General features: G+C 40.7%; 1 protein-coding gene across 1 annotated transcript in view; it reads left to right on the top strand.

Annotated features, from left to right (window-relative positions):
• The window catches only part of DST (dystonin), a 484,671-nt gene that overhangs the window by 300,024 nt on the left and 173,309 nt on the right, over positions 1–11,338 (top strand). Inside the window, exons 47-50 of the mRNA XM_015408298.1 lie at positions 2,647–2,715; positions 6,416–6,651; positions 6,978–7,107; positions 10,586–10,785. Of these exons, the coding sequence (XP_015263784.1) occupies positions 2,647–2,715; positions 6,416–6,651; positions 6,978–7,107; positions 10,586–10,785 (635 nt within the window). The remainder of the gene's footprint in view (positions 1–2,646; positions 2,716–6,415; positions 6,652–6,977; positions 7,108–10,585; positions 10,786–11,338) is intronic.

Here is an 11,338-nt window from a genome sequence, read left to right as displayed (position 1 = left end):
TGGGAACTGGTAAACGCAGAACAGAGGGATTATTGGATAGCCGCTAGGTTTGCAGTATAAATGAATAGGGCAATTCCTCGTTATGGATCCAGTCCCACAATACATCCAATCACAGATCCTAATTCAGATAGTAATATTGTAACAAGGGCGTAATTACTTCTTTGCCGTTTTTATGCATTGTTTTGTGCATCAGTGCAGAAACTGAAAACATGATACATGTACACCAAGACAGTTGCACAAACAGGTATGTAACGGCTGCTTTAAAGCATTTGGAAAGGGCAACAAAAAAGGGATCAGGGGGCCCAGCTCTAAGCAGCAAGTTCTATATGCACACAACCTTCACAACTAATGCATTATCTATACACTTTGTACATGAGTATGTGTACCTGTATGCAAACAGCTGTGGAAGAAATTGCCCCAAGTTATCATTTTATCACTACATCACTATGGCTTTATGTCTACAATTGTACCGATAGTGAAATTGTTCCAAAGAATGCATGTGGATTCTGCAGTGTGTGAAAATATCCTAAATGTTTGATGTTATGAAGAATCTACTTTTAATCATTCTAAGAGGCTAAACCAGTGTAGTGCAGTTGATAGGAATCTTGGACTTGAGGGAACTGGATTCTGTTCACTGATGGCATTGGCCAATTTTTTCCTTCATCTCTTAGTTATTCTTCTGTATAGTGGAAATAGTATAGACCACCTATTTAGGGATACTCTAAAAATAAAGAGATTTAAGAAATGGAACATGAGAAAAGCACTACATATATTATCCGGGGCCACAGTGGCTCAGAGGTTAAGATGCTAAGCTGCAGACCGGAAGGTCTGTGGTTCAGCTGTCTGAGACCCTAGTGCCACGTGACGGAGCGAGCTCCCATCTCTGGCCCAGCTCGTGCCAACCTAGCAGTCTGAAAGCAAGAACTTGCAAGTAGATAAACAGGTAGGGAAAGTAACAGCATTCCGTGCGCCTTGGCATTTAGTCATGCCGGCCACATGACCACGGAAACATCTTTGGACAGTGCTGGCTCTTCTGCTTCGAAATGGAGGTGAGCACCACCCCCTAAAGTAGGATTTGACTAGCTTTCAAGCAAGGGAAACCTTTACCTTTACATACGTTATCTATTTATGAACTGAGATGTCCATGTGGATACATCTTGGGGGCCTAAGTTCAGGATAGCAATGCAGGAGAGTATTTCTGCCAAAGGTATGGACCTGCTACTGTTCCATACAAATAATTTCAGGGGTGGATGGTTAGAACAACCCCATGCTTCCTTCCAGACCCTAAAATCCTAGCTCGGGCAAGGCTTGTGCAAGTAGTCTTCTTTCATGAGGCTGAAAAGAGTCCCAAACAGCTGATGTAACATAGGAACTAGCTCTCGATCCCTGTGAATGGAGAGAGTTCTGTTGAACAGGAAGGAAGCATAGTTCATCTTCCGTCTTTGGTGCAGACACACATTGGGACTGCACCTGTGTGCGGACTGGCACTGGATAGAATTTTCCTAGCTTATAGGGAGGAGCCCTTCACCTCTGGAGCCGACATTACGACTTTTTCCTGCCTAAACTGTCACATGCTCTGGAGGAGGGCACCCCCCTTCCCCTCAGTTCCTTTTCTGCCACCGCATGCATAGGATCGTCCTAGCTTTGCTGCATTAGAAATCTTATCTTTCGTCAAATTTCATACCTTTCCTTCTCTCTGGGAGTTTTTCTTGACCTTTAGCTCCATTCTCTGTGGATTCCCAACTCCCTGAGCTTGATCTTTGAGAGATTCCTCATTGTGAGTGAGGTGGCTCTCGTCAACCTCCCCCTTCCCCTTGGCTTTCTTTCACTGTTCTTAACCACTGTGGTGCCTAACAAGTCTACCAAAGCTCTCTTTAAAAATGCACTCAGTGTGCAACCAAAATGACCCATAGCAATGGGCATGAATTGTGCCTCATGTGCTTGTGAGAGTCCCACAACGTGGTCGCATGTTAGATTTGCCAGGGCATCCCTTCAAAGGCACATTCTGATAGCATTCTATCTAAATACTGCTCTTTGGAAAAAGGCTCTCACCTTGTCTGAACCATCCAAGTTGATTTCTTTATTTAGATTTCTTTAACTAAGATACAAAAATTAGTGCACTAATTACTTGCAAATAAAAAGCTAATTCTATGTGTCCGTGGAAATATGCACAATTATATTAAAAATGCTTTTAGATTTGTTAAAAAAAGGTAAAGGTTCCCTTGCTCGAAAGCCAGTCGAGTCCGACTCTAGGGTTGCAGTGCTCATCTCCATTTCAAAGCCGAAGAGCCAGCGCTGTCCGAAGACGTTTCCGTGGTCATGTGGCCGGCATGACTAAACACCAAGGCGCATGGAACGCTGTTACCTTCCCACTGAAGTGGTACCTATTTATCTACTTGCAATTTCTTGCTTTCGAACTGCTAGGTTGGCACGAGCTGGAACTAGAGATGGGAGCTCACTCCATCATGCGGCAACTCGGGTCTCGAATTGCTGAACTACTGACCTTCCACAGCCGTCTTAACCACTTGAGCCACCACAGCTCCTTTAGATTTACCTTTAGATTTGTTAGGAAAGACTTAAATACTGATGAAGCCCAGGTGGATGAGGTTTGATATAAGCTCTGCAATTCACATTTATCTTTTCCAGCTATCAGTGGAACACTATTAAATGGTGAAGGAGGTACTGCAGGTAGTCATGGATTCCTGACAAACAAAGGTGAGTAATAGCTAGTAATGGCTCACAAATCCATAAATGTGACAAGAGCTGTGGGTAGGCATCAAGGTAAATTTCTTTTTAGCATGATTTCTGAATGCAAATTGTCTCCCCGAAATTATGGTTGGTTAATGAATGTGAAACTGGGATTCTAGCTTGTTAACTGTGGTTTGTACTCAGTGTAGCTTGTTGTGACATATGAATACCGAAATCCTAGTCTGTTTAGTAACACTCTCTCCTCAGCGTCATGCATACATAGAAGCATAGAGCAACAGAAAATTTTGGTGTTCCAATGCTTTCAGCTATCAATGATTTTTTCCCCCAAGACACTCCCTCAATTTGTCTTCACTTTAAGCTCCCCATCCTGCTAGGAATGACCGGGGGGAGGGGGGGCGACGACGACTGTTAATTACAGTCAAGGACTCGGGAGGGCGGGATTTAAAATGTAGCAGAACAAAAAATGTCTTTTAATAGCACACTTTTATTCAGTTTGCTAAAATACAGAATAGAATTTCTTCCATGCCAGCCATTGTTACAGTCAAAAGCAGTTTGCAACTGACCTACTGCATCAACTTTAATCTCCACAGAGAGCTGCCCCTTCAACCTCGCCCCCTTCCCAATTCATTACCTTTCAGGAGGTAATGAACGAATGAATGTCCTGGTCATAATCACATGTTCCTTCCACAGTTTCTTTCCCCTTTTTGAGAGAAAATAAGATTAAGGGATCTGGGCACAAGAAAATGGATGGTACTGCACAGTTTAGGTAATGCAATGCAAAACTGGGCGAAAAATGGAGTGTAGATTGTAAAAGGATGTGTTTCAAAGGGGGAAAAAGTTTAGGTATCTAATGAAACAGAGAGAAAGAGAGAGTGGAAGGAACAATGATGACCCATAGCTGAGAGCAAGGAGAAAGCTTGGTTTGCCTGAGGTTTCTCCTCCCCCTCCTCCTCCCATTTATTGGAACTGATCTGAGGGCAAGTATTAAAAATATAGTTGAGCCAGGAGATTACCTAATATCATCGGAAGTAAGGAACTCTGAAGAGCCTCTTCTTTAGCTAGATGCTCTGCCCTCCCTTCTGCTGTACTTGATGGGAAATATAAGAACATTCCTTACGTGGAAAGGCTTTGCACCTGCCCACTCAGGGAGATAGAGACTTTAGAACATATGTTCTTTAAATGCCCACACTATGAGGTGGCACATAGAGAGATTATCACTCCACTGATAGGAAAAAACCTCAGGTCTGCCAGAAAAAAACTAAACTTGAATTTCCTTTAATTGACAAACATCCCAAGATAACTCATCTAATAGCCAGGTTTTGTAAGGTGATACTTAGGTCACAGAAATTGTTTAGCGGTTAGTTGTAGGAAGAAGAAGAAGAAGAGATTGGATTTATACCCCGCCCTTCACTACCCAAAGGTGTCTCAGAGCGACTTACAAACTCCTTTCCCTTCCCCTCCCCACAACAGACACCCTGTGAGGTAGATGGGGGCTGAGAGAGCTCTGACAGAAACTGCTCTTTTTTCAAGAACAGCTCTTTTCAGAACTACAGCTTGCCCAAGGTCATCCAGCCAGGTGCAAGTGGAGGAGTGGGGAATCAAACCCGGTTCTCCCAGATTAGAGTCCATGCACTTAACCACTACACTGTAGTGTATGCTAGTCTCGGATGCATTTTACTTGGAAGTGTTTTATTTTATATTTTAAAAAATTTATATTAGTTTTTAAATTTTCTGGAATGCTTTATCTGTAATATACACACACACATACATACATATCTGTAAGCATATCTGGTCTAAGGACTGTAATAGAAATAAACTGAAACTGATCAGTTGCAAAAGAGCTGCGTGCATTCTGAGGCTTTCCTAGTAGCTGGGCAATATAAGGAAGCTCAGGGATCCTTCTTAAATTCTGCAGGAATGGAGGCAAGCAGTAGCTAATTTAATTATTACTATTTAATTATTACTATTAGATATAATTGCATTTAAGACAACTAGAAGTAACAATAGAATTCCATTAGACATACTTATTATGTCTAATATTAGAACATTAACATTAATTAAATGAATATGAAAGTATTCAATAGATTCACCATCAGTTCTTAAATCTGTTAGATCTATTAGCTAGACTCTAGGATTTATATGAACATTGGGAAATAGTGAACTACGGAGGACAGGAGGGCCTGACATGATGTGGTCCATGGGGTTGCGAAGAGTCAGACTCGACTGTGCGACTGAACAACAACATCTGAAATGATAGGAAGGTTGATTAAAATAAATATCTTGCAATTAGTATTTTTTGCTGAAGTAAGAATATTCTAAATGATAGGAAAATATATTGATTAATTCAAAACAAGGAAACGGAGGGTTTTTTAACTTTATTATAAAAAAAGAAAAGGACAGTAACAAATACAAAAAGTTAGTCACTTCATACAAGCCAGTACATATATTACTACATCAAGGATATTATTGAATTAACAAAAATGAAGGTCATAATTTGTCATTCAATTGATTATAGTAACTATCTTTTTCCAGTATTGCTGAATGGCTGGACAATCCTAACATATATACGAAGTCCACAGTTCTTTGAGAATCTCCAATAATTTTCATTGTCCGGAAGTATACCATAGTGTTTTAACAAAAGATGTTTCGTTAACGATACAGTTTTTAAGAAGTAACTTGAACTCAGCCTCTTTAGCATTCAATCATCCATTGTTTAAAATAATATGAATATACCGTATTTTTCGGACCATAAGACGCACCTGACCATAAGACGCACCTAGTTTTTAGAGGAGGAAAACAGGGAAAAAAATATTCTGAACCCTGGGGCTCAGTATTCGGTCCATAAGACGCACACACTTTCCCCCTCACTTTTTTTGGAAGAAAAAGTGCGTCTTGTGGTCCAAAAAAATACGGTAATTTCTCAGCTGAAAATCTAGAACCACAGAGGAGGTAAATTTCCAATTTTAGGACAACTGTGTTTTAACATAAACTAATCAGAATCGTTGTTCAGCTGAATCTGTTTGACAAGATACTTCAAACAAGAGGCATAACAGCAGACCAGGACTTCAGGGCATTGAACATGCCCTTTTGGAAGAGCTGAATATGCAAGCCTTGGCTTTTTTGAAGCCCATATGAAGTTAATCAGCATCTTTTGCATTTTTTGTCATAGATAAAATAATGAGACTATAATAATACCCAAAGATGAATAAGGTTTTTTGGGGAAATGTTCATTTTAAGTACAATAAGTCGCTCAGTCTTGAGGTAACAGCTTCTAAATGACTGGGTTAATAAGCATGCCTTTGAGTAAGACTTTGATGAGCAGTTTGATTTTTTTAAATTAATAGGAGACTGAAATGTGTTAGGATAGTTTTACTGTGCCACTTGTCGTATCCCCAAACCCTCAAAGGGGACATCTACAGAATCTTCTCTGCATACACGACATATGATGTGACATGGGCGATAGTCTTCCTCAAATCCTTGTGCAAAATTTCCCCTCTTTCTACTGCCAGTAGTCCAGTGACTGTTCCTAACCCACCTTTATTTTGTGTACTGGTGATGTAAGCAAGAAGTGACTGTAATGAATTTATTGTGGTTATTATTTCATGCAGGACTTTATGTTTTTAACATATATTTGTATCTCTGTCTGATGTTGAGTAAAAAGTTTGTGTTTTCTTAAATAAACTTATGTCCACTTCTTCCCTGTCAGAACTGGCCAGTATTCAACAGGATATGTCAACTGTAAGCCATAACTATGATGATTTGGGTGGAATACTGAAAGAAAAAAGAGCAGAATTGGAATCCATGCTTTCGAATATGCAGAATGTCCAAGAAGAATCAAATTCAATGTGGGAGTGGTTACAGAAAATGGATATGGCTGCAGCAAAATGGGAAGCTGTTCTTCTGGATGGTGAAGCAGTTAAGGAACAAGTGGAGCAACATAAGGTGGCTTTTGTCTCTTTCTGTGTTGTAAACTATCAATTAAGGATAATAAATTTTTAAACAGTGCTTCCTGTTCAAATTAATGGGGTGGGTCTATTTAATAATGTATGAGACTGAACTACCATCTATTTGCCCATTGTGACTACTGTATATTAGTCCTTTGTGCAACATTTTGATGGAAATCTCATAAACATGCCTACCAGGGGTACATCATTTATAGCAGAGCTGAATTTGGCTAGCTTCTTTCAAAAGGAAGCCATTTCTGTGAAGCACCCCTTCTCTCAAGTGTGCTATGTGTTCTTAAGCCCTAACATGTTATTTCTTGGTAGTTATTTGAAACAGAATTGAAACAGAATGAGAATAAACGTCAAGAGCTCAAAGACAGAGTCACAGAGTTGCTGGAGAAGAACCCAGATTCTCCCGAGGCGCCCAAATGGAAACAGATGTTGGATAAAATAGGTATTACATTGTGCTTGCTGTAGGCGTCAGACTGGGCTAGAAATCAATATGCTTGATTCATTTAATCCTAATAGCCACAACTTGCTTCTCTTTTACCCCTAGCGATCCTATACTGTCTTTACAACACTAACTGCACTGCCACATGCAAGAGTATTATTTTGGTGCACTCTTATTCAAGCTAGAGCTTTGGGCCACAACTCAGCACATATCTATTCATTTCTTTTAAAATTGCATTGATATCCTGATTTAGTTCAGGAAGTTTAAGGCTCCATTTCAATGGCATTTCAGCTGCTTAAGAATGTACAAGACTGCAGCCCTGTTCTGCATTACTGCCTCAAAAGAATTTCATGGTTTAACTTATTTTAATAATTATAATTCTGTTGCTGGATGAACATAGTAATTTTTGAAGTAATTAAGCCAATCAATGGCACTGTTATCACAAAACTGACATGGGATTGTTCTGCAGGTATTTCATCATCGTCTTTTCACTGCCATGATGCATTTCTGTCAGTTGTGAGGTTTTTAGTGCTTTTTGGCTGTTCTTTAAAATATCTTCCTTAATATTTTTGCCAAAAATTGAGAAATGACCATGTTTGGACAATGAGTTTGTAAAACAGTTTTTCCTAGTTCCTCCGGGTGTTGTGATGCCTCAAAAGAATTGCTAGTTGGCAAGCCATCACTGACCATAGTGGCCATTTATATAACAAGAGCTGTGGTACTTGAAAGATGACAAAATATAACAACAGACAAAAACAGTAAAAAAAGTTAAGGAAAACCCCAAGATCATATACGTCTGAAACAGTATTAACTGTGTCTTAGCATAGATGAAGGAAAACTACAAGAATTAGCAACTTTTTGATGTAAGAAAACATGAAACAAGCTCAGTAGAATCAGATCAGTTGTTCATCTAGTCAAACATCCTGTTGTCTGCACTGCCACTGTTTTCTGCACTGTTTGCTAATGTCCCAGAAAAGCCTACAAGGATGGCTTAGAGTCCCCCAAGAGGTACACTGCATCTAAACATGGAGGTTTTGTTTAGCCATTGATGTTCCTGTCCTTTTTTAGTTTGTGTAATCCCATTTTAAAACCATCATAGCCAGCAGCCCATCAGTACATCCTTTGGTGGTAAATTCCTCAAGTTAATTTTGCACTGTGTGAAGTAATACTTACAGATTCTGTTCCTAATCAATATCATACAATGCCTCCTGAGTTCTAGTATTATAACTGAAGTCTAAATGTATAAGTATATAGTAAGAAAATAAGTATAAAGACAACAGTCGTGAGAGTCTGACCTACAGACTCTCATGACTGTTGTCTTTATACTTATCTTCTGATTGGGTCATGTTTGTCCATATTTATCTTGTAAGTATATGGCAAAACACTTTCAAATCAAGGAGGAGAGCCAGTTTGGTGTGGTGGTTAAGAGTGCAGACTCTAATCTGGGAGAATCGGGTTTGATTCCTCACTCCTCCACATTCAGCTGCTGGTGTGACCAGGTTGGTCATAAGTTATTTCAGAGGTTTTCTCAAGGGCAGTTTTCTCAGACCTCTCTCAGCTCCATCTACCTCACAGGGTGTCTGTTGTGGGGAGGGGAAGGGAAAGGCATTGTAAGCCGCTTTGAGACTCCTTTGAGTAGTGAAGGATGGGGTATAAATCCAATCTCTTCTTCTTATTTGTAAAAGTGTGCTCCTTCTTGTAGACTAGGAGTCCCCAACCTTTTTGAGCCCACAGGCCCCTTTAGACTTCTGACTCAGACTGTTGGGTGTAGCCACAAAATGGCTGCTGCAAGAGGTGGAACCAACCACAAAATGGCTGCCACCAGAAGAATAGCCAACCACAAATGCAACATAGTAGAGTTATGCATAACTCTAATAGCAACTTTTTTCTGGTTGAAGCTCTGTTTAACAGGAGGCCTTTTAAAATGAACACATTGTTGAAAAACATTTTCTTGCTTACACATAGGTTACCCCAAGGCTGTTTTTTGTAGAAAAAGCCCAGCAGGAACTCATTAGCATAATAGGCCACACCCAACAGCAGGAACACATTAGCATAATAGGCCACACCTCTAACAGTGCAACTCATTGGCGTATTAGGCCACACCCCCATGTTACCAGAAGTGTGCTCATCCAGCCACACCCACCTTTTGCTTCTTATTCTGTTTACCTTGTTTGTTGTCAAAACCCAGGGCTTTTCTTGTAGCAGGAACTCCTTGCATGTTAGGCCACACACCCCTAATGTAGCCAATCCTAATGAGTTTCTGATGTTGGGTGTGGCCTATTATGCTAATGAGTTCCTGCTGGGCATGGCAAACTTGGGAGCCAGCTGGAACTCCGTTCCTGTGCGTTCCTGCCCAAAAATAGCCCTGGGTTACCCTGAGTCACACACTGAAGATGCACATGCTGTGGTGACAGCTGCTGTCATAGGGAAAATTTTTTAATCTGCCTAGTCAGTCAGAAGCCCTGCTAAGAAAGCCCCATCAGGCCCCACCCACTTTCTAGAAACACAGCCATCAGTAAAGGTGTCAGCGGACTCCATTGCACCCATGGGAACCACACTGGGGATCCCTGATGTAGCTGGGGTATCATGGGAAGAAAAACAGATACTTTCCTGTATTGTTTCTGGGCTTATAAATACGTTGCCTTGCTGGACTCTTGGAAATGTAAGCATATAGTGATTCCTCCATGTACAACTTGTTTGCATTAAATAGTTCCCTGTGTGATTATAGTAATCCTTGCAATACACATAACACCTGGGCTTGCAGTGGCATGGGAAAATCTTCCACAGTAACATGAGCAGTCATTTCACAAGATTTGTGGATTCATGAACTGGTGTTTCAAGCGGGACATAGTCTAGTGGGTGGAATAAGGGATTTCATGCATAACTCCCCTTTCCTATACTAAGTATAAATATCGGAAAATACTGGTCTTGTCTGGATGAATTTACAGGCTACATATGATGGGCGAGCAGGATCATGCACTGTGTACCATGCTCACTGTACACAGCTCCAGGTGTGCCAATTCTCTACATACAGCATCATGTGTGCATAGAATCTACATGTGGACAATCCAAAGTGCCTAATATTGGTTAATGACTGTATGGTTCAGCCTATGAAGACACTATGCACATGTGTTATCCATGCATAGACTGCTACTAGGTCCAGAGGCAGGACAGCTGTTCCTGGTGTGTTGTAGGATATCCCTGATCCCTTTTCGTTGATGATCGTTGTGAACTGGTCTAAACTAGCTCTCTGTTTTGGATTGTTATCTAAAATGACTTACAGTAGGATAGGCAATGTATTCCCTGTGGACCATCGAATTTACCTTATAGGTGAGTTGCAGATAGAAAAGCCTTAATGGTATGGTAAAAATACACCATACCAAATTGTCTGCTGGTTTAGAAGACCTGGTCTGTGATCTTACAGTAGGCCTATCTACATGTATCATGTCATTAAGGAAGTACTCTTTTTCTTTTGAAATAGATTCCAAATGGAAAGAACTCATCCAGGTAGCAACTGATAGACAGAAAAAACTGGAAGAATCATCAAATTATCTGACCCAGTTTCAGACTGTAGAGTCTCAGCTGAAACAGTGGCTGGTGGAGAAGGAGTTAATGGTCAGTGTGCTTGGACCACTGTCAATTGATCCCAACATGTTAAATACGCAAAAGCAGCAAGTTCAGGTGAGCATTAGATCCTTCTATGCATTATTTCATAGAATATTTATTTATTTATTTATTTGATTTATACCCTGCCCTCCCCGCCGAAGCAGGCTCAGGGTGGCTTACAAGGCCATTGGCAACACAAAAACAATAAAACAAACAAAAAACCCAGTTAATATAATAAAAACACATTCCAAAGGTGCTACGTATATTTTATGGCAAAGATTGTTCTAATCAGCCGCAATAAAATCAGCAATAGTTGTATGGCTGGTGTCTGGTTCCTAGGTTCCTCAGTATCGGCACGGATATTAAAGCAGGCAGCCAGGATGGATTATCAGGTCTAGGTTGATGTTAGCAGTTTAATATGGCATCTTACTCAAATGCTTGGCAGAAGAGCTTCGTCTTGCAGGCCCTGTAGAATTGTGATAAATCCCATAGGGCCCTGTTATCCTCCGGGAGCTTGTTCCACCAAAGCGATGCCACTACCGAGAAGGCTCTGGCCCTGGTTTTGGCCAGCCTGATGTCTCTAAGGCTGGGGAGAGTGAGGCGATTTTGCGATCCAGAATGCAGTACT

Source organism: Gekko japonicus, unplaced genomic scaffold (assembly GCF_001447785.1).
Source record: "Gekko japonicus isolate JY-2015 unplaced genomic scaffold, Gekko_japonicus_V1.1 scaffold383, whole genome shotgun sequence".
Taxonomy (NCBI): Eukaryota; Metazoa; Chordata; class Lepidosauria; order Squamata; family Gekkonidae; genus Gekko; species Gekko japonicus.
This window is presented reverse-complemented; position numbering and strand designations above follow the sequence as displayed.